Genomic DNA, 24,066 nt, shown 5'->3' on the forward strand with positions numbered 1-24,066 from the left:
TAACATGAGCACAAATATTGGTTTTAGAAGGCAGTCATCTGTTCTCTAGAGAAGAACATTACATTAATTTATAGGACTGCAGACTCCATCATAGTTTCCTATCATTCTGAAATGGCATATGTTGCAATTGGACAACTGGGAATTCAGCTGTCTGCCTCAGTTCCCTGACACATTTAGGGACAAGACAGCAGATGTTCAGCAGATGGTTTGACACCAGGATTTTCAAAATAAGTGATAAGGTTATAAGTCTGCAAACAGAGGCGCCAGTGACAATGCGTGGTGTTTAACAGCTTCCTTGCCAGAGTGCAGGATTTCATCTTACATTTTCATAAAACAGCTCAGATAAACAGGCTCTGGAAACCAGCCCTCCATGTTTATTACTTCCATTAACTCTCCAGTGTGCCTTTGATGCATCCTACCCTTTCTGTCATAAACTTCAGAGAGATGAGTAACAGGAAGGAGACAGGAAGCTATCTTTGCTGGGTCTCTACCAAGAGTGCCAAGCTGGAACCCCCACTAACTCTGTGTGATCTTGACAATTGCATTCATTCTCCCTGTGCCTCAATTTTCCTTCTGAGCAGTAGATTTTTCCTCCTAGATTCATTGTGTAAACATAAAGACACCATGCCTGGAACACTTAACAACTGTAGGAAGCTGAATGCTTTGTTCTGACAACTACAGACTCATACCCTATCAGGATACCAACTTGTTTTGCTCCGTTATCAAAGGGCTCCACCTTGGCAGGCTGGTATTACTGTTACTTCTATCTGGAGAGAACTGGAGCCTTGGGCATGACTTAGGACTCACAACATACTTGCCTTCTGATGACCAGAGGTGTGGCCCAGACTGTTATGTATTGGGGTCATGTAGCCCTCATGTCTTTATTTGAAGGCTGAATTACTGCAGTGCCCCAAACGGTGAGAGCTAGTCCCCCAGTAGGAATAGACCCTGTGCCACAGAAGTTCTACCGAGGCATGAAAGAAAATATTTCTGGCCTGTTGTTATTTCCTTCTGAAAAGAAATGCAAATTTCTGAGGCTCATTTAGAGACACATGGCTCCAGAAACTTCTTTCTGGCAACAAGTTTGAGACAAGCAGCTCACAGAAGATATACAAGTGATTGATGGGAGAAAATTCCAGCTGCATCTACTGTAGACTGTGTGGGAGTACTTAGCACCAGCTCTTGTCAATTCCACTTGCCTTCCTATGCAAGGTATCCTTTTTCCCAGCTCTGCCCCAGATGCAATTAAGAAGGCTGAGCTGCAATATAATTACCGATGACAGAGAAGACAATGTCATAATACATATTTGATAGGACAGTTAGCATGGTGAAAGAAACAAGGTAGAAACGTCATTGGTGGGAGGGGAAGGGTTGTCTGGAAAAAGGATTTGTAGCCAGTTCCTTCCAGGGTAGAACAGGAGTTCAACTGCTGCAAATGCATCATAGACACGCATGCACACACACACACACACACACACACACACACACACACACACACACACACCCCAAAACACAAATATTACCTCGATAATACCAGGTTTTACTGATAGAAACCCAACTCTGTAATCTCTCCTAAAAACAGCATAAATCAGGGAAGAGCCAAAGTCTAGTGCTGGGCGATGTTGCTGCACAAGACTGGTAGCCAGTTGGCATCCCACTGGTTCTCGAATGGTAGCAGCAGATACTATAGTCCAGACACTCTGGAAACACTCTGGACCGGTCGGTGATTTTAGTCATGAAAATGGGAAATTGGGTGTTTCTGAAAGCATCCAACTCTTTGCTTCGACAAAATGTTTGAAACAATGACCAATCCAAATGAAAGACAAATGAATAAAATGCTTTGAACCCACACACAGAAGGAGGGAAGGAGGGAGGGAGGGAAGCAGGGAGGGAGGATATTTGGAAGGATAAAAATGCAAACTGAAAAAAACGGGCACATTTTTAGGATACAGACACCAGAGTTTTTGAAAAGCTGCAGCTGTAGGACATAGGCAGTGGTGGAGGGCTTGCCCAGTGTGTGTAAAGCCCTGGCTTCCACCCTCAGCACCGCAAAAAGAGTTTAATTTAAAAAATGTGAGGCAGGTGGTGAGTGCTGCAAGCCCAGGGGAGATTTTCCAAAAGAAGCTAGACAAAAAAATTCATGGAAAGTACAGAAAACGTAGGTTTTAGAATGACCTGTTACCTCCATCAGATGAGGAGGGAGGGGTGGCTGAAAAGATAACGGCATGACACTCAGTGTAAGGGCTGTTGCTTACCGTGGACTAAAATGTTCCACCACAGCAGGAGAGACAGGGGCAGCATCTATAGAAACTGAACCAGAGTTGCTCAAACCTGGGATGAGGGATGGGGTGGGGACATAGAATGGAAGATGGACTGGAATACAGAAAGCAAATGCAGTCAGATGCTCACTGCCAACCCAGACTGTGATGATGTGGGTCTTTACTGATAGGTCTGTTGGAAAGTTTTCACACAGTGTTGGAGGGAAGACTCCAGCCTCCACAGCTGGGCTCCTCTCCCGCCAAGCTCCTCTAACCTTACCTGCGTTACCACAGTCACCTCCTTGCCCTTCAGTATACTCTCATATGGGCAGGTATAATGAAGATGCAGCTTCTCCAGAAAGCACCAGGAACTACTGATGATACTGGACCCTGCCACCCCTTAACACACTTTTGAATAATGGAGCAATCTAACCACCTCATCACAAATCTATTTATCAACAGGTTAGTGGAACTTGTGGTTGCAAAATCCTTTCTGATGCTGCTTATTTTAGGATTATTTTTAATATTCTATTTGTTTGAATCATCCCATCAGGACAGAGACCATTTGAGAACCCTTGGATAAGCGATTCGTCCCTTGCTTTACTCTCCCATTTCCTGGAAGATGCATCTTACATTATCCCCCAGGGATCTCTCTTCCACCCACCTTCATTCCAAGACCAGCGTTCCTATTTCTCCCTACTCTATCACCAAGTTTTCTTTAAACCTATTAGGCACCAAGGGAGTTCTATCGGGGTCAAATTTTCTTTTCGTTTAACTTCATCCTGAAATCATTTTCAGCCTAGGATATATTTTTGGCAAATTCTTCCAAAGTCTTAATGACTAGGTGGTCCATGAGAACAGAAGGAATTTATAAAGCACTCTCACTAAGCAATGCACAGGAAACAACTCCTTTGTCTTTATGGTCTTTCAAAAGTGATTTCATTTTTTATATTTCCTACCAGCTCTAAAGCCTACCAGCCATAACAATGGCCAAAATAGCAAGATAAATCCAAGGTGTGCTCATTTCTTAGGGGTAACCAAGAGCTGTCTAATTGTTCCTCAGGCCCACTTGATAGGAAGGAAGCCATGCCTGGCACTACCTGTGGCCGGTGAGAAGAACCTATTACTGCCCCACTGCCACTTTCCTAAGCTGGTATAATTCCAATTGCATTCTAAGTACTTGTCCTTATAGTCAGAGAGGAGTGAGTCTCTCACCCCTCATCCTAGAAACTTCTTTTTGCAGCAGGTGGAGACCATCCCAGAGATCCTTAACTGGGTGACTACTGGTCAAAATGCCTGAAATGATTGGCCACAGTGTATTCAACCCTAGCTGGTAGATGTATAACAAAAATCCTTTGTTTTCATCTTCTACACAGCTAAAATCATTGTCTTATCTACATAGTTTTATCTGCTCTGAATCAAAGTCTATTGAATATTCTTCTCTCCTCATTCATTCTCCATCTGAGTAGGCAGAGATTGGAAGGCTCTCTTGTTGTTCAGAGAACTCAGCCTGTCTGTCCTGCAAGGCTGGTCACATGTTAGCATACAAATGAGACTTCTGTTCCACAGGCCTCTCAGCCTCCCACGGGGAGGAAGGCACAACCCTGCTTGTAATGCCACACATAACTAAGGCCGCTGGGAACATCCCCCAGAAGACCAGTGTTCACTTTTCACACTCAGACTGGCAGAACTACCTCGCTGGCTTTTTTTTGCTCTTGAATTTATTTTCACCTTTAGAAATTCTGGTCACTGCTCTCATTTAGAAGTGTACATTTTCCGCCAGTCTTCTATTTTGTAATTCCACAAGTTTCTCGTTCCTGTATTCTGCTGTCTACACTTTTTGCCCATGAGCTCCTCAAGCCCTTCACGCGGGGACATGCAGTCACGTGACACATGTGACCTTACAGAAATGCCCCACGTGCATTCAGCTCCTTACAGTGAGCATGCACCCGCCCCACTCCTCTGCCTTTTCACCCCATCAGTTATTAAAGGGGACATTTTGTATTTGTTCAGCTATGGTGGGCCAGCACATTAAAGCTACCTCCAGTTTCTCAGTCCCTGTCTTCCACAGGATATGTCATTTCATATGATAAAACTCACGTAATGAGGGGCTGGAGCACTGGCTTAAAAGCACTGACTACTCTTGCAGGAGACACAGGTTTGATTCCCAGCACCTACATAACAGCTCCCACCTGCCTGCAACTCCTGTCCCGTGTGATCTGATGACCTCTCTGGCCTGGGCAGGCTCTGTCTGTACGTGGTACACAGACATATAAGCAGACAAGACACCCATATGCACATAATAATAAAAAACCTTAAATGTCCACCTTACAAATCTTCAGAAAATATTTTAATATTTAATGATGTGCATATATGAGTTTGTTAGCGTGTGCATGAACATGTGAATTCATATGCCCTCAGACATCAGAGACAGGATGTTAGATCCCTTGCAACTAGAGTCAGAAGCAATTGTTATCTGCCAGATGTTGGTGCTGGAAACCAAACTTGGAGAAGTCCTAGCTCTTAACAGCAGAGACATCTCTCCAGCCCCCAATGTTATAAAATGTAAGGCATGGTTTCCTCACCCACTTCCTTTTTCTCCCCCAACAACCTGTTCCATGCAACAAAAATAAGTTCCTGTTTGCAAAAGACCAGGAACTGCCCCACGGGGCATTTTCCCCCTCTGCCAGTGAGAACTGCCCCCCAGGGCATTTTCCCCCTCTGCCAGTGAGAACTGCCCTGCAGGGTTGCATCCCCCTCAGTCAATAAGAACTGCCCTGCTTTTGCATGACTAAGCATGTTATGCTTTTCTTCACTTTCAGATGGCCCTCAGCAATGTGTCTGTTCACTTAACAGCCTTTTACACAAAAGCCATCTCTAGTCTGCTGACATAACTGTCCCCATTGTTACTGCCTGAAACCACGCCCCTATCTATAGCAGAAGTGTTGGGTAAAGATGGCAATGGGACCAACTCACTCCAATCCGTCTTCAAGTAGTTTCTTTAAATTTATTATTTTTTAATTATGTGGTTGTATGTGGGTACATGCATATGAACACAGGTGCCTGCAGATGCGAGATTAATTCACCTTAGAGCCTTGGAGCCAGAGTGGCAGGTGGGTTGTGAGTCACCTAACATGACTGCTGGGAACTGATCACAAATTCTCTGTAAGAGAGTGCTCTTAGCCACTGAGCCATCCCTCCAGCACCCCAGTTACTGTCTCAAATGCATTCTTCTCTTTATTTTAGTGTCATTGTGTTTATTTATGTAAGCTTATGAGTCATGATGTACTAGTATCTAGCCAGATCATACAACAAAGTCAAAGCAAAGGCTTTATAATCATATTAAAGTCGCTTTGATGATCTCCATACTTAGGATCCCCTCCTTTCTTCTTTTGAACATGCTATTGTTAATACAGACTTCTGTAATGCATATGGCTGTTACATCCTTGGGCCACTGGTTCACAAGACCTCAGCCATGAGGTCTGGAGGCTGAGATGTACCTTTAGTTGACACCTACAGGAAGGGCTTTTGTCACGTGACATCAGCACCTCCCATGCTTCTTCTCCTTTCCCGGCCCGCACAGTTCCGCAGAAATCCCCATCGTGCAGTCTCAGTGTCTTCATCCATTCATTCTCAAATGTCAACCGCCCTTTCTTCCACGTCTCCCCCATGCCCCAGGAGGCCTTTGGAAAGGAGGTCAGTTTTATCTGATCCAGCTTTCTTCCCTTTTCATCTGGAATCTATCTGATGTCTGGCAGTTGTTATTTTGGCCTGAGTTTCTTCAGGGTTACAGTTTTGTTATTACCTCTGCTCCTGATGCTATTTTTATTTTCCTTCTGAAGTCCATTTGTATAGGTTTCTTATTTCCAGTTTTCTTTGGTACCATACAACAGAAGTAGGTCTTCTCTGTATGGGTCATATTTTAAATTTCTTTTTATTGTAACATAATTTTAATCATCTCCTGCATATATGTGTCAAGCTTGCTCTGATAAACCTTTGCACAGGAGGGCACCGGGAATATATTCAGATCAGTCTGTGAGGGTGAAAGGTCTTTGTGCAAAAGCTACAAAATGGAAGGCAGATCTGTTGAAAAGGAGACACCGAGGATCCAACGTGAGCTATGACAGCAGAAACGTAGGAAACTATGGCAGAGGATTGAGGTCCACAGGGTTTGATACTGGCTTAGCCTGAGTTGGCTTCTTAACATCTCTGTCTTCTTTTCAACCTGTACAAGAGCCTTGTTCAGATACATAAGTTGAGCCATTCCACAAAATCCCTTCATTCTTGACTCAGACTTCTAATAATGCATCTCCAAGAACAAACTCTTCCAATTCCCAGATTCCATAAACCAGATTGAGGGGAGGGAGTATTTCAAGGTCAGGATTTGTAGCAAATGCTCCTATTTTTAGTTGTCCCCATTATAGCCAACCCAGGGTTAGTGAATGCATAGGTGGCATATGTAGATTCTTGGGAGGGGACAGCACAGCAGGAAGGTCACTGAGAGGCATTGCTAGCTTTCAACCCAAGCCTCAGGCGTCTCCTCTGCTGTGCTATGAGGTGGAACCGCTAGAAAATCTTCCTCACACTTCCTCTCACATGACTTCTAACTTTCTTCCCCCATGTGACAGTCTAACTCGGCATCAAACAAACTACAAGATTTCCTGGTTCCTGATCACTGTCATTTTCCCTCTTAACAGAATACAGTACTTCCAAGGACATAGAGAATGATTTGAAATCTATTTATGCCATATTTACTTATTTTCTCTAGCTCCTAAAGGAAGATGAAGACCACAAAAGAAGTACTTGTTGATAGAGACCACATAGGTCTACCTATTTAATGCCCAGCATTCGGGGCCTTGCTCTTTATTTACTCTTCAAATAGTGCTCACTGTGCAATTGTTGCTTAACAAATCATATGTTAACCCCTGGGCCTATCACAGAGAAGATGGTGAATGCATCCTCATTTTTATTGACTCTAACAGCTCGTATGTAAAGAGACTGTAAGCAACTTGACACACATGAGTAAGGCCATGGGCTGGGCGGCAGGTCCAGGAGGCTGTGAGATAGATACTCATGCTTTGAAATGCAATTCAGGGTCACAGGGTCACAGGGTGTCCTTTCACTTGTTTTCTACTCTGAAGGATGGGACTCCCTTTCACAGGTTTCTTTGCAGCTGGGTAACCAGGTGGCCCCCCTCACCCACAAGCCTTGTGGAGATGGCTGGAGGGAAGTGCTGGTCATATGTACTCCTGTTTTCCATTCTCCAACTCAGATGTGGTGGCTCCAGCCACATAGCGGGCAATAAAAAATAGTATGAAGAAGCAAGCATTACACTAGGGACAGCAGAACAGACCAGAGATAGGTCCTTTGTCTCTGATAGATCCCCACATCAACCATGGCAGCCATGACTGGTCCCTGAACGTTACAGTGTTATAACATTTAACCCACAGCAACATGAAATTGTGTCACGCAATTACATGAAGTGTGTCCAAGGGGAACTAGAAACCGCAGTGACCATCAAGCCCTGTGTGGAAGAGGAGTCTTTCTTTCCACCAAGCTTTAAATTAAAGGAAGGGAGGGGAGGGCAGGGGAGGGGAACCTAGGGAGACAGGTTATCCGGAAACTTTGACTATGACAGTGGTCACAGAAGAACTGTAATTATGGAGTCTGACCAGTAGAGGGCAGATGCACATAAGTACATGGGTTTGTTCATGCACAAAAAGAAAAAAAAAAGAAAAGAAAAAGGAAAGCAAGAAATTAGTGTTACTTTGTTGAGATTCCATCTGTGCAAAAGAAGTGAGTACTTATCACTCAGTGCATCATCACCTTGCTTGTATTTCGTGAGTTCAAAACTCTCAAGCTGCTGAGCTTTCAGAGTGAATCTAGCTTTCACTCTTGAATATTTCTTTGTGTGAAAGCAAATGTGTATATAACGTATACATCTATAATAAATACAAATGATAGAGTTGTAACTACAAATGTGCATATGTATGCAAATTGCACCCAGCACCTAACTGTGTGAGTGCATAGTTAACTTTCTGATCATAGTGAATGCAGTAGTATCTGCAGTATGGGTTGTTTTGTACAGTGCATTTTATCTCACCCAGTGCTTTTGTCAACAGTAGGGGAAGGTACACACTGTTTCATCTGGGGTCTCGGAGTTAAGGGTCAGTGTTATGGGGCAACTTGATCCGGGTCACATTAACTACAGCCCTGGGATTTGTGGCTGCAGTTCAATGTTCCCAGTAGCGGGGGACGTGGCTCAGTCCCACGAATTGCCCAGCAATCATGAAGCCCTGGGCTCTATTCTCAATCCTAAAGGGCACAATCCTCTTTACATTCGAGTTATTAATGCTAACTTTACCTACGTTGCTCTTACCAAATGCCAACCCTTCTGCATAGCAGACACACGATTACTCCTTCCATCATGAGTAAGTGAATGCCTCTCTATGGGCCAGCAGACAAGTGGGCTTAGGGTAACTTATTAGGCAATGGAACACAGGACTAATATGATTGGTTAATCCTGAAAACCCACTTCAAGGAATTCTTAGACTCTCCACTAGTGTTTCTAAGGCCCCTACTTACAAATGACCCTTATAGAGTTAGCTTGAAGTTCCTTTGTATAATCTTTAACGCAACCAATAGGAAAGCAGATCTGCTTTCAGAAACACAAATCATCGAGCATGATGAGTGTTGTAAGGAAACTAAGATGAAACGATGGGTGTTTTAAGCTGCTGGAGGTAGAGCTCTCACTAGCAGGCTCTATCTTTAAGAAGGCTGATCATAAATCTGTGGGATTGAGGTTTGGTCTGCTTTAATTTTAACTAAATCTTTCCATGGAAAACTACCTCCTGAAAGTCTCAGAGAAGTCTGAGTTGTATGACTGTACTCCTCCTCTTTCTTTAGACTCAATTACAGGTCAGCACACACAACATTCTCAGTATTATCATAAGCAGTTCCCGTTGTGTAACATCTTCCCTATAAAAGACAATCAATCCTTCCAAGTCCTTGGCTGTTCACCTTCCTACAGACTCTTGTTCCCTGAAGAGGGGAACTGGATGGCTTTCCAAACACCCTTCAAACAGAAGATGGCCCTTTATCCAGTGCTTTTGGTAGCAGAAATCTGAGTCAAGCACCCAAGATCTACAGAAGTGATCACGAAGCCAGGGCCATGGCCTCTGTAGCAAAGAACCTTGTAGTTCACAAAATCTGCCAAGGCACAGCTGTGGAGGTGCCTAGGCATCCCTGAACCCCAGCATGTCAACAAAGGCCTAAAATCAACAAGCCCATGGCTGTAGGTTGGCCTATCTCATTCCTGAAGGTTAAACATCTGTGGGTCAGTGCCCTCCAGCACTCCCTGGCTATCTCTGCTCTGGTAGAGGGAGATGTATCAGGAGAGGAAAGGCTATTCCCAGTGGGGTCATGTGTCAGAGTGAGTCAGAGGACAGCCTATCCCTCAGCCGGGATGGGTAAAAAGAGGGGGTGGCAGAGCACTACAGGCTGTGTGCCCTCGACCTCGGCTTCCTATGCAGACGGGAGGATGCACTTTGTGAGCTCAGTGGAGGCTTTAGCTGGTTTGCTTTTCTGCTTCATTTTCCTTTCCCTTGGTCATGATGTAATCATCAACATAGTGTGTACCTGGATGAGAAAGTATCCCCAGCTCACATCAAACAAGGTGTTCATTCAGTGGAGACATAGCATTTAGAGCAGTGGTTCTCAACCCTCCTAATGCTGTGACCCTTAATACAGTAACTGCCGTTGTGACGACCCCAAAACATAAAATGGTTTTCATTGCTACCACATAACTGTGATATTCGATATGGTTTTAGGCGACCTTGCGAAGGTGTCATTTGACGCTCCCTCAAAACGTTGTAACCCAAAGGTTGAGAACCACTGGTTTAGAGTAGGATGGAGTTTTTCAATTCTTACTTTCCTCCATCCGTGAGGGTGTTCTCACGGGTGTTATGGAATTTGTTGTGCTGGGCTTACTGCAACTTGTTAGTCATCCTGGAAGATGGAGTAGTCCGCAAATGAATCTAAACTATGGCTCCAGTCCTAGCAGTCAGAGAAAACCGCAAGTTTGGGAAATCAGGGAAACAAGATGGAAAGGTTAAAGGTCTTACTGGGAGTGGAAGACAGAAGACACGTGGAAGTTCTGAAGAACTTGTGAGACCATTTTAGACGGGATGTTATCCTGAGCTTGGGACTAAAGGAAAGGACCAGAAACTTGAGGTTTGCTAGCATGGTAAGTAACATAGCAAGCTTCGACTGTGGAGAAGGGCCAAATAAATCTAAAGTTTCAATGATGCGGCATGAGCAGTTTCTATGACATGCTTGGCCCTTTATGCCGAATAATCTGGCAGGATGCTACCTATGTATCTGTTTTATAAATAAGAAAGCATAGGTTCCAGAAGATCAGTAGTCTGCCAAACACCACTGCAAATGGCTGAGTTAAAGAGATTGACTGGAGATTGAAAGTACCTTAGATGCCATTAATTCAAAGCTCTCCCTTGAAGTTGACAGTAAGGAGTCCTTACAGGGTAATATTCCCCAGTTGGCATTTTAATAGAGACTATAACCCCAGACCAGCTGGATCTTATGTGTATTGAGCTGTAACAGTGGTGAACTAAGAGGAACTAAGAGATCATTCAACTTTTTCAACACTGGCTTTTGAAGAAATTAAGAAGACAGTGATGATGGTGATGGCAATTATTATGATGGGGAGGATGATAATGAAAATGAAGATAGTCCTGGTGATGAGAATGGTTATGAGGATAACAGACGTTATGGTTGTGATAATTCTAAAGGAATGATGCTGCTGATGGCTGTAATGGTGATGGTGACGATGATGATGCTAACTGTCCTTTAAAAGGGTCTCCTGAGTAAAGTTACAGTTTCTCCTCTGAATTTTCACAATATGTACTAGATATCCTGAATCCCTTTCATAGAAGTTTTATATCTTACCCAGGCTGGCAAAACAGTGCCAGGTCCACATTACATTTTAGTAAAAAAAAATGTGTTATTCTGCATTATCATGTTGAAAGAATTTCTCAGCAAAATTCACTTCTTAATCTATAACATAGTCACCTGGTGTTGGTGGCATACACCTTTAATCACTTTACTCGGGAGGCAGGCAGATCTCTGTGAGTTTGAGGCCAGCCTGCTCTACAGAGCGAGTTCCAGGACAGCCTCTAAAACAATACAGAGAAACCCTGTCTCGAAAAACCAAAAATAAATAAATAAATAACATAGTCCTTAATTGACCAAAAATGTGCACAGTGTGCACACCATGTAGAATAATAACTGATTTGAATTCAGAGTCAATTGTTGCTTTAATCTGACCTGATTTTTCTTTAGCTCACATATCCCTGTCATTGGTGAAATACAAATGCACAGTAATTTCTAACCTAGGGTCCCTATTTCTCCAAGCTCAATACCGAGAATTATGCCACTTCAGTGAGAGACCATTATAAAAATGGTTCCTGCTGATACTTTTGTTTTTCACTTGACAGTGTATTACAGTGAGTTAAAAATAAACTTTGAGGCTTATAACTCCCTTATCTTCAGCTCTGAGACTAGACCACTGGTTATGACTTTCTTTCTACTGAGATCCCCAGTGCACACCTACAAGTAATTGAAGGGATTCTCAGAGCCCTCCTGCAGAAACAAAGACGACATAGACACACGAGAAGGGCTGAGCACCAAGCTGGTTTTTTTTTTCCTCTGACAGAGGAAAATCACAAAACAGGAATGACAGACAGCTCTTGCTAGAGATTTTAATTAAAGCTTGAATAAGAAATTCTAGATCAGGCCAAGTGGCAGCTGCACAGATATGACCTGATGCAGTAGCAGCACAAGGACTCGTGCCAGGAAGCATTCTGGGAAAGGGAGCATTGTGCCCTTGCATGCCATTTAATCTAGCTCTGTGCAAGGGCTAGTTCTGAAAAGCCTTCGGGGAGACCCTCTGCCTCTGTGAATAGCTCAGAAATCAAAGCAAGCCGCACTCGGTTGCCTAGTGACACCCCAGCGTAGACCACAAGGTGTTTTAGTGCCAGGGGCTTCCCTTATTTATCAAAGGAAAACATGCTCTGCCACTCCGCCCCTCTGGTTTTGCTGCAGTTATTAAGCAAGACTCGCTTTACAGCCTGCCTAAGAACTAGCTATCCATGTAAATAACACAGACATGTCCCCCCCTAAACTGCCTGCTTCCTAAGAAAGGTACAGAGATGTGTCATTTTTCTTCCCTCCACACTTCCCCCTCAGGTTCTGCTAGGTCCCACAGGTCAAAAGGAAGAACAGGGAGTTAATTCCACATGAACATGGCTACGTCTTGACCCTGACACTTACAGATCATCTGTCTCTAGGCACACTGTTCATTTCCCAGGCTCTCTTATGTAAATCTATCTAGTTTGAAGGAGACACTGTAAAAATCAAATGCCCTAGCCTGCAGTGCTATGAAAGCCATTAGATGTTAAGTAACCACATTTTTGTGAGAATGCTTTTATTATTTCTCAATCGTACTTACTATTTCACTAATATATTACTTAAAAAGCATAGACCCTAAGGCTGACTGAATTTAGCCTTGAGTCCAAGTTACAATTAAGTTGCTTGTAAGAGAATACATTTTACCATAAATACATACTAATCCTTATTAAAACCACCCTTGACTGGTATCCCTCCTATATGATTTCCCCAAAACAGCAAAATAAGACAAAAATAAAGAAATATATAGCACTCAAGGAGCTATAGAAATAGTTCATGGGTTAAGAGCATGTACTTCTCTTGTAGAAGACAAAGGTTTGGTTCCCTTTACCCATGTTCAGTGTTCACAACTGCCTGTCACTCCACCTCCAGGGTAATCTGACCCCCTTCTGGCTTCTGAGGTCATTGCACTCACAAGCACAAACACATGCACAAAACTAAAAATAGATAAAATCTTTAAAAATAATATTTAAAAGAAAATTGTTTGGACATTAGTATCCCTCATCCTTTTAATTTCTAGCACCAAGGACAGAATCAAAGCCTTAACTCCAGAGCTCAGATCATGTTTAGTGACCAGCTACACCGTCATTATGGGTGGCTTCCTGGACTTCTGGCAACGACCAGCCAGCTCATGGCATCCTTTTCCCTCCTCCTGATGCAGAACAAAACCTACTTTAAACTTTTCCTATGAAGTTAGCCACATAGCCACAGGCTTTAGTTACAGTGAATTAGATGTATTCGGAAAAGCTAAGTGACATTTCCAGAACCTTCTTTCCAGGTCCACATGCGTTCTTCATCTTCATCTTTCCTCCTAGACACTGCCACTCTGGGCCACATGTGTCTCTTAAGAGCCACTATCTCTGCAGAGTGCTAGGGAGGGGTAGAAACTAAGTCCCTAGATTCTCTGGGGGAACAGTGTCACAATCAGAAACTTCATGATGGGAAAAAAAAGTACATTTTATCTCCTCTAAGTCAACGGTACTTCATTTATTTACACCTGACAATCCTGATCATAGTCATTGACATGGCTTGGCCACATCTTTATCTTCGGAGTTCCAGAGCTTTCAAGAGTTCTATATTGCACTGGTTTATTTTAGCACAACTCGTTTAATATATGATGATGAATTGGCGTGGTGCATAAGCCAGGGGATGCGGTGGGAAGACACTACAGCGGAACAGAGCGCTCATCGAGTGCAAGGAAAGCCGAACCTTAAGGTCTGCAACACTGAAGAACGAACCCAGCAAAGATTAATTGCGGTATCATGAATGTCTTCACCAGAAGGGTTAAGTGTCCACCACAAGCAACCCGAAACAAGGACTACTCTAAGGAAGCCCCACCCCGGAGAAACTGGGGCTTTTTGGAATAACAGTGAGAGCAATACAAGCGACGCTGATGACATTGGGATATCCGGACATGGGACGATGGAGGGGACCCACTGCAGAAGGAAGACTGCCTTCCCCCTGGCCCTTCACCTGGAAACAGCCTAATGTCCCGGATGGAGTTCCGGCCACCAGCTGGCTGGCACAGAGCCAGGGTCTGGGGGATTAATCCTCATTCTGTCCTGCTTCCTCCATCGCCACGTGCATCAGGGTGTGTGGGACAGAACGCATTCCCCAACTCATTTTTCAGAATATTTTTGTGGGTGAGGACAAAAAACTTGTACCCACACCACAGAATAAAATTATTCTCTGAATCTAGAGGTTTGTTTTGTTTTATATATATTGCCGAAGAAACAATTCTAAACTGAAAAACAGACAAGATGCAATGGGGCCATTGTTTCCCTTAGTTTATATAACGAGCATGCCGTACTGAAACCTGCAAGTCATCGTCCCCCGACAGAGCATGCTCTGTCCCTGCTTCCAACCCTAGTCGGCTACACATATTTATCCTCTTCAACAGTAGCCGCCATCGCAGAATTGCTTCCCATTCTTTCCCCTACGGTAAGGAATAGGAATGTATTTAACGGAACAAACAGGAGGCAACACTTCGCTGTGTTCCTTGCTACAGGAAAGGAGCGGAGAACAGCCGGTGAATGTGTGTAAGGGGGCAAGGAGGCCACGAGAGGGCAGTGTCGCTCCTAAAGTCGCCATTTCTAACTTCAGACAGAACCAAGTATTAGCAAAGGGGGGTTGCATGCCTTGGTTTGTGGTATTGTCCAGAAATGCTCAATTACTAGTTGCGGTCTTCAGATAAACCGACCCCAATCTTCATTTTCTTGTTACATAAGCTGATTTTTTTCTCTCCTGTTCTTAAGACAAACCTCTCCTTGGCACTTACGTACCCAAGCAGATCAGACTTCTAGGGGAGAGACCACCAAGCAGGACTTAGTGGGTCACTCTAGAGCCCATTTCCAGTTTACTCCCTTTGACCTCGTCAAAACCTTAGACTACCTTCTACGTTTGCTCCCTCGAATTCATTTCTGTTAGAAGAGTCCCTTTTAAAGGTTGTTCACAGCTCAGTTCTTAGGAGCCAGATTCATTTGAGACCTGCTGCCGAACGAGTGGATGACCAGCTCTCTGAAAAAGTGTGCCACAGACAGACTGAAGAGCTTGGTCAGGATTGTGCAGCAAATAAATGGAAGAGGCACATGACCTCAGGAAGCCAGCTTTACACAGTGCACATGTATGTATTTGTGTGGAGGGGGTGTGTATATACACATGCTGTGGCATGAGCTTGGGAGTCAGAGAAGACCACTGAGGAGTTGGGGAGTGAACATGAGACATCAGTCTTGGTGACAAGTGAAAAGTTTCTACACCCTGATAAGCCTCTCTGCCAACCCAGCAATCCAAACCAAACTCAATTAGAAAAAGCCAGAAAAAGCCCATGTTTAATGGCTACAGTGCTCCCAGATAGGATGAACTTCCAGCCCCCCAGAGAGGAGACAGTTAAGGGAGACCTGAAAAGCCACGAGTCTGGTTTCTAGGTAGCAGTTTAAATACCCTGTGGGAGTGGTCTTGAGCATCTTTGGGGAAGGGGTCATCATTTGGTGGGCTTTCTGAGATGTAACAGGATTTGGAGGGAGATGGGGGGGTTGGGTGGAAACTCCACCATAACATCCCAGACTCTTTGTAATGTGGATGACAGCGGCTGGGGTGAAGCTTCCGCCTTAGCAACAAGCATCTTCCTCTGCTTAGCCATCTTGCCAGCCCCTGAACGATAATTCATGCACACCTCTGTCTGGTTATTTTCTTTAAACTTAACCATTCTTTCTAACTGTGGTGTAAAATCCACAAGTCAGACTGTTGTTCCTTTGGCTTTACATCAAGGTCCTCCACAATTATCTCTGATCTTTTCCCTTGCTGTCGTCTGTTCTCTCCCAAACTAATGCTGTCCCCATACTGCACGTTATAAATATGGTGGTGTTTAGAGGACAGTCTTTTCCTGGATAGACAGATAGAGGTCATTAGACAGAGACCTGGAAGTCAACACTAGTGGCTTTCTAAGAGGGAGGGAGACAGAATGACACACAAGTGAACTTTCTGATTCCACATGACTCTGTACTACCAGGGGTGACTCCACCCCCTTGAGTCTCCAGAGTTATGAATGAAAGGAAATGGGGCTGTTTTCATTGTAACTCACCTTCTTTGTGACGTTGTATCACCAACAGAAAACTGACCACACATAGCACCCCTTCTCTGAATTCTCCCCATAGTCTCACCAACCTGGCCCTCCACTATTTAAATCTCTGTTACGCTCCCCCAGCTTTTGTTGTTGTTTGAATTCATCCCATTGCTAGGACAGACAGACAGACAACAGACAGACAGACAGGCATGCATGCATGCACATGTGCCCGTGCGCGCGCATGTGCACGCGTGCAAACACACACACACACATTTCACTATCTTCTAATAATTCTCTCTTGCATCAAATCCCAAGATACTGATGGATTTTTGAAACATAGTTTTTTGTTTTAGTTTTTAGGAAGATTTCCAGATGAAAATTCTATACTTCGATCTCACAAGTCTAACTCCATTAATATCTAAAATGTGCCAAATCTACTACAAGTGCTCAGAAAATTTTGTCAAGAGAAAAAAAATGAATCTGGTTCAAATCAGACAGGCACTTTCACTTTCTGTCTCATTCCTCTGTGTTCATCTTGAGTCTCCTTCTGATGGGTCTGAGTATTCTGAACTCATGGCTCTTATACTCAGGAGACATCTATTGCCTGCATACTTGAACCACCTGACACAATCACTGCACACTGTTGTTAAGTGTGAGCCATTGATTTTGTGTATGGGTCAGCGCTTGACAACAACTGCACCCACAACGGAACTAACACCACAAATCTCATCAGAAACTTAAGAATTTCAGGAGTATGTGCTTCCTTTTCATTGGTTAATGGGGCATACATGCCCATGCCAGCCTGGACTGATGCACTGGGAACGTCAGCCATCACTCTGAGCTCATCTTAGAATCCTAGCGGTACTTCCTTTGAGCTTTCCCGGTCCTCACAGAATGATGACAAGATAGTCATGATATATCAACTACAGGAGAACAACAAATGAGACAGCTAGGATTGAAAGCAGACCAAACCCTGTCCACTGGTCTACCAGGACTTCGGAGCAGAGAGAGACATTGTGGTAAAGGTTGTGTGTTCGCAGTGATAGTGAGAAGCCCTCATTCTGAATGCAGAGATATGCATGGTTAGTGATGACTGAGGCTGTATATAGGGCTATTTTAAGAAATTCTATGCCGTTACAGAGAAATACTCATTAAGTCTCTGACTTTTTCACATTTCACAGTCCCTGCCTTCTAATTCTGTACTTTCACAATTTTATCTACATTTTAAGGATAAGTAAATGGACAGTGCTGATAAAGTTCTTTCTTCGCATAGTCAAACTACAGACCTCCAAGTACTAAATCGACAGCCCATAGTTCTTCAAACTACCTATCAGAGTGTCCGAATCATCCAACTAGAGCACCCACAGACCTCCACACCACCTAATTAGAACACGTACAGACCTCTAAACAACCCAATTGGAGTACCCACAGACCTCTGAACCACCCAATCAGAGCACTGACTGACCTCTAAACCACCCCATCAGTCTGGATTGTGATTGGTTCTTCTGTTCTGGTGTCTTCTTTCACATTGGTTAGTGATATGTGTCAGGATGTAGAAGACTGGCCAGAGGACAAATCTGGCCCATTGTACTGTTTACGAAGTTTTATTAGAACATGGCTATGCTAACTGATTACCTATTATAATTAAAAGAAGAAAACGGAGTAGCTGTGGCAGAAACCACATGCTTTAAGTTGAAAACCATCCTATCTGGATTTTTACTCTTTGGCCATCTGAGTGTTGTTCACCTTCCTCCCCTTCCCTGGAGATGAAGATATGGCCTGTTCACTACCCTGTTCATAATACCCGTGCCAGGCACAGGGTAGGTGTAGAACGTCTGCAGGTTATGAACAGTCTACAGACTTCCTAAGAGAAAAATGTATTAACTTCCAAGTGAAGCTCTCAACTCAGCCACACATCTGGAATCACTGCTTCTGGGTATGTGTGTAATGAACTCATGTCAAGAAATTTGCAAATGGTTGGAGAATACTCCAGAGAGGATTTTTGGCACAAGGTACATTTTAATATAAATGCCATGGGCTCACTGAGGGGCTTAGAGGGGGCAGAGAAGCACATTTTTTATAGCTGTGTTAAGTGAAACACATGCTAAATCGCCAGGCAAATTGGGGCTGCAGAGTTCGAGCAACATCTGAAGAAAAAGAACTCAGAGTAAGAAATTTCTGAAAACTTGATTATGATTTTTAGTAATTTATTTGACTCTTGCCAACTGATATTACCCAGAGATTGAAAAAAGCCACACTGCTATAAAGAATAAAAATATAATTTTCTTCATTTTTTTCCAGTTCCTGTGAGCAGTCTGCAACTCTATTTTGTGTAAAATTTTCACCAAAGCAACTCTCTATTAGCAAGTGGAACCACAACCTACTGGAAGTAGCCAGTGACACCATCCCAAGAAGATGGGTGCAGCCAATGTCAGTAATGGCCTGTGTTTCAGCTATTGCTGAGGCGCAGCGATGACCTTAGTGGTTCCACATTGAAGAGCCCTCATATTGAGGGGGAAATCTGGACCTATGGGATTGTGCACAACTTTTAGTGTGCCTGTGCATGTGCGTGTGTGTGGGCATGTTCTACCTATGGGTTCTGAAGATCAAACTCAGCTTGTCAGCTGAAACTCAGGCCATTACTCTTGGCAGCAAGAATCTTTACCTCAGCCATCTTGCTGGCCCCTAGATGTGGAACTTTTATCAGCAGAAGATCCTGGGTAAGTGGCCACAGTCCTGTTACACATATCACCCAGACTAATTTGGTTGGCTAGCATTTCTCCAGTCTCTGGTTCCTTCCCTACAATGCAACCAGACTTACAATGTCACCTGTTCATACTTTTCTGATTCTATGAAGTTCTTTAAAGCCTCTGTACGCTTCAAGACTTCAAGAGAGAGTCAATGTTGGTATGGCAGAGGGAGCTGTTTGTGAGCCCCCGTGTGTGTCTGCCTGGCTCTTTTTTTTTTTCCAAGACAGTCTGCCTGATCTTATCTCCCGTCCACACTAGCCTCTCATCACCCCTTCTCCCTGGGCTCTGGGCTCAAGGCTGCTCTTCAACAGACTTGATAAGATCTGATTATATCTTTGTTTTATTTATCCCATCTCCTCTGGTCCATGACCTTTCCAAACCTGATGGGAACTCTTTTCTATGTGTTATCTGCTTTTTCCTTGCGCACATTTCTAGCCCTTATCATTTTTTCCTAATGGCCTTTTCTTGATTCTTGATTTAAAAAAAAAACTCTTCTGGGACACCCACCAGGAATATATCTCAAGAAACGAATCACATAAAAGACTAATGAAGACACATATTAAGTTTAACTCTGGGAGGTTATGTTGATGTCTCACCCAAGAAAACATTGGTTCCTGAAGGCAATATGCCAAATACCATCGTAAGCACTCTCCCAAGAACTTCAACTGTGGGTATCGTAGATAAATGTTAATGTTCTGATATCAAATCATTTGATTAAATCATGTCTTAATTTGTATTAAAACACATCTTGTAATAAAATCAAAATATATCTTGTTAGGAAAGTCATATATTTAAAGGAAGTCAGTTAGAACAATGTAAAGGTAAGATGCACAGTGTTGTTCTCTGAGTAGAAGAAAGCAAACACAATGGATTCTGAAGAATGGCATGAACCACAGAACATGGACCACTGATGTACTTAACTGGGAATGTCCAGGCAGCAAGAATTCAGAGACAGGGTCACTTCCTACTGCATCAGCTCAAAGGACGATTGCTCCTTCAGTCCTACACAGATATGCCAGGTTCACAGTGGCCCAAAGAGGAGGAATGGATGCTGAGGGCTCATAGGACACAAACAGCAAATGAGTGGAATGAGTTCAATCTGTGGAAAGTCATTTAATGCAAAGCACACAAAACAGGCAAGTAGGCAGAGACGTAAGGAGACACAGAAAGGAAGAGAGCCTAATGAGTCTCCCGCAGAAGCCAGAAAAGATCACTGGTCAAGACAACTCCAGGACACAGCGCAGACGCTCACCAAGGACAAGCTGCAGTCTGCAGCTTCCAGGAGGAAGAAGAGTCAGGTAGATGGTTCTATGAAGGTTTCTGCAGAAATAACCATGTTTACTGCATACTGTAACAGGAAGCTCATGACATTTTCTACAGCTTCAAGTTCAGGCCAGAGAGAAAACTGACCCAGGAAGTGCCTAATTCACTGAAGACCTTGGGGCATTGTAGGTCTAGAAGAGGGCCAAACTCTTGAGTCTCACCCCCACACACTGTATTTGAGCTTTGCATGGTCTCTGGAGAAGAACGGGAAACACCTTGCTTCTGACTTTAGTAACTTCCATCGAAACACCATTGGTTTAGTCATTGTGTGTCTGTGTTTAGACAGAACAACATAAAAGGCATCTGGATGGGAACACATCCCTGAAACTTGTCAGGGTGGACCTCTTCTATCACCTTCTCTGGGGGGAATGAAGACAGAGAAGAAACAACAAGTAGATTCTGCACATTTCTCAATGGCCCTGAGGGGATCCAAGCTGCTCCCAATGAACCTCCAGTACGATCTTCCCATGCACAATCCTGCTTCCTTAGAATTCATTCATTCAAAGGTTATCTCTAAAATGGCTCCCTAAATGGGAAAAGTCCTTAGTTTTTTGTATTACATTCTAATCTCTCTAGTTCAATATGCAAGTGGTTTTAAAAGACATACAAGCAAACACACACATTCGCTCATACATGTATAGCATGCACATGCCCGTGTGCACATGGATATAGACAGTCAGGCACACATACATACACATGCACACATGCATGCACACACATGCATATGCACACACCCATATGTACATATACATATAAATATGGACATCCAAGAATACAACCATGCATATGAAACACATGTACACGTACATGCACACACACACAAATATACAAGCGCACACACACACAAAGGGTAGACAAACAGAGATATATGCGCTATATGAATGATGCATTTAACTGTTCTCTCTAGAAATTAGTTTCCTCACAAATCAGTTCTGAGATACACCAACCATCTAATGAAAAGAAAATTACAAAAGAGTGTTTTTAAATATCTGTAACTGAGATAAAGCTCTTTGAAGTTTACTGTTCTTTTTAGATCATATTCTTGTCTAGAAAAAAATACAGAAAATGAGTCAGTCCTTCTATGTGCACTAGCAATCTCAGGGCCTCAAACTAGAACCTGTGGCTTACCCAACCCTGTAAGAAACATTACAGTCTGGCCAAGGCATGTGTGAGTTGGGAGGGCATGGTGGGGAGCATGATGGCTGCGTCAGAGCTAGGAATGGTGCTGGACAGAAATGTGACAAAGCCACACAGGTGTTAAACTACAGAAGTCAATTTGTGTACAAGAGTGGAGTAGAAACATTCCAAAATTAAACGGTGTGCAATTCTTATTGCAAGAATCTGTTATTTAAATGTTTAACAGTAAAACCCAAAACGATACAGTATATAGAAGCAAGCTGCAGGCTTATACTTCTAAATGATTTCAATAATAATGTCTATAACTAAAAGCATAAGCGTGTGGAAGTTTTTCTAGTAAGACAAAATGCCATGCTATTGCCTTCCTACAGTAAATTTTAAAAACTTTTGCAATATGGAAAGTTGAGAAGAAATAATGTTTTAAATTTTACTGAAAAAATATGTGACCATCAACCCTGAGTGCCCAGCTCCCCTTGTTTGAGTGGAGGTCAAGTCTCTACAGAGAATGAAAGGGGAGAGGTGCAGTCTAAGCATCTAGGTATTTACCTTGAGGGTCTGCTTTGCTTTGGCTGTGGAGACATAGGCACAACTACGAAGACCCTACTGAAACAAGAAGACACAGGTTCATAAACCACTCTCCATCTCCACTGCAGATGGCGAACCGACAGCACCTAAAAATGCAAACTAATCCTTTGTGACAAGAATAAAAAAGCTTTTTGTTAGCTATGGTAAGAATGACTATCTCTCTTTGAATCCTGTAGTGGAGAATGTTTTTATAACACTGGAATCCACACTGGTTGAGAAGAGAGGCACACATCCTCTGGGAATTACACACTGTGTTGGGTCTTGGTGTTTTGAAATGCAAATGTCAGGACTGGTCCCTGTTCTGGAGTCCTGTGTTCTCCTGTTCCAAAACAAAGAAAGCAGGGGAGGGAATAATTTTCCTGGGGGTTAGACAGGAAGTGTAGGTACCAGTTCTGCACAGAACTCCTCAGCCAGGATGATGCCTAAAAATGTCTAGGAAAGATGTTAAGCAAAGGGTCCAGCCATCATGGTCTGAATCTCCTGCCCCACCATGTCAGATTCTTGCTCTTTGATAAGATCCCACACCACAAAGCTGTGTGCCACTTAAGCAGTGTTATCTTACTAACATGCCCCTCTGCTGTAACCAAAAATGTATCTTGGGACAGTCCAAGCTCATAAGGACTACAATGAGACATCTGTTCTATCTGAAGGGCAATTTGGTAGAGAGGTCAATGGGAGTGGGAGCTGCAGTTTGCAGCCCAGGCTTTCTCATAAGCACAGTGTGGGAGGAAAGCTGAGTCATCTCTGGGAAATAAGAATTTCCTTTTCTATGACTGGATATGAACGTGGCTGCAAGTCTGTTGGTTGGTTGTCTGTCAAGGTCATCTTCCATTTTATTCTTAAAGTATTTCATCTTTAGTTTTCCTTCAGTAGAAATAGGCAGCTATATTAGTCAGCATATCCAACTGAGTTATGCACCAGTCTCTGAAGAGCCTGTTCATATCTTTGCCGCTAAGATAACCTTGAAATTCTACCTACTCTGGAATGCTAACTGAATAGTTATTGTGTTTTTACAAGACACTGAGAGAATATATTCAAGATGAATGTAATTCCTGCATTTGAAACGAGACCTACCTTTGTGAAGATCCTTAGTCAACTGTCATGTTAGCTGGGAACAGATGTTCTCCAAACACTTGTGAGTGGAGTTTCATGACATGTGTCTTGTTATCTGCAGAGCCTCCCTCTATAGAGCTGAAGTATGATTTACACACACTTCAGCTGGTTATCCTTAGTCTCAGACAGTGCTGCTTATCCTTAGTCCTCTCCGGCAGGAAGACAGTGTGCCACTAATAAAGCCATACCCAAAAAGCCCACATTCCTCAAAGCACCATGAGTAGCAGAAACAACTCCTGGGCTGGGTAACGAGTCACGTCTGACATGTGTAAATGGAGATAAGTCAAAATTGTGTTGCACGCAATATTACTGCTGTGGTCTGAAACTTTGCAGACTTTCTGCCCACTGCAAAGATCTCAAAACAAATTTGTAACCTGGGCTTCCCTTTATCTGCTTTTCAGTGAAGCCTGAGAAAGATTCAGTTGCCTCTGCCATCCATGGTCTGTGAGACTAGATTGTAGGGAAAATGTGTTGAATGCTAACTCTCAAAGTGAAAGACAGAAAATGTTAACCAAGGTGGCTGCTGGGAAAGAAAAGGAAACATCAGAGGGGTTGGCTTTAAAAAAATCCTCATGGCTTTACACGGCTGCATCTCAAATACAATTTTACATTGAATTCATAGTTCCCTAAGTGTTGTTTGTATCACAAACTATCCTGTAGGAACTCTGGGCTAGAAAAAAGCACTTCTGTGGCTTGGCAAGGGGCTTATTCAGTGTGCAGCTCTGGGATCACAGGCCACTGGGAGAAGCTAACTTTCAGCAGCTGGCAGCACCAAGGAAGGTATATTCAGGATTCCTTAATGCAGTGGTCACCCTTTAACTTTTTATGAGGGAAGGGGGGAAAATATTATTTGTAA

At 43.3% G+C, this 24,066-nt stretch overlaps 1 protein-coding gene across 10 annotated transcripts in view; it reads right to left on the reverse strand.

The window, feature by feature from the left end:
- The window catches only part of Gas2 (growth arrest specific 2), a 151,990-nt gene that overhangs the window by 7,285 nt on the left and 120,639 nt on the right, over positions 1-24,066 (reverse strand). Inside the window, exon 8 of one of the 10 annotated variants that reach the window (XM_021234766.2) lies at positions 22,059-22,112. The exons of the other annotated variants lie outside the window; for them this stretch is intronic. Within the exon in view, the coding sequence (XP_021090425.1) occupies positions 22,059-22,112 (54 nt within the window). The remainder of the gene's footprint in view (positions 1-22,058; positions 22,113-24,066) is intronic. 10 annotated transcript variants of the gene reach the window in all.

The sequence above is a fragment of the Mesocricetus auratus genome, unplaced genomic scaffold (assembly GCF_017639785.1).
Source record: "Mesocricetus auratus isolate SY011 unplaced genomic scaffold, BCM_Maur_2.0 Super-Scaffold_100030, whole genome shotgun sequence".
Taxonomy (NCBI): domain Eukaryota; kingdom Metazoa; phylum Chordata; class Mammalia; order Rodentia; family Cricetidae; genus Mesocricetus; species Mesocricetus auratus.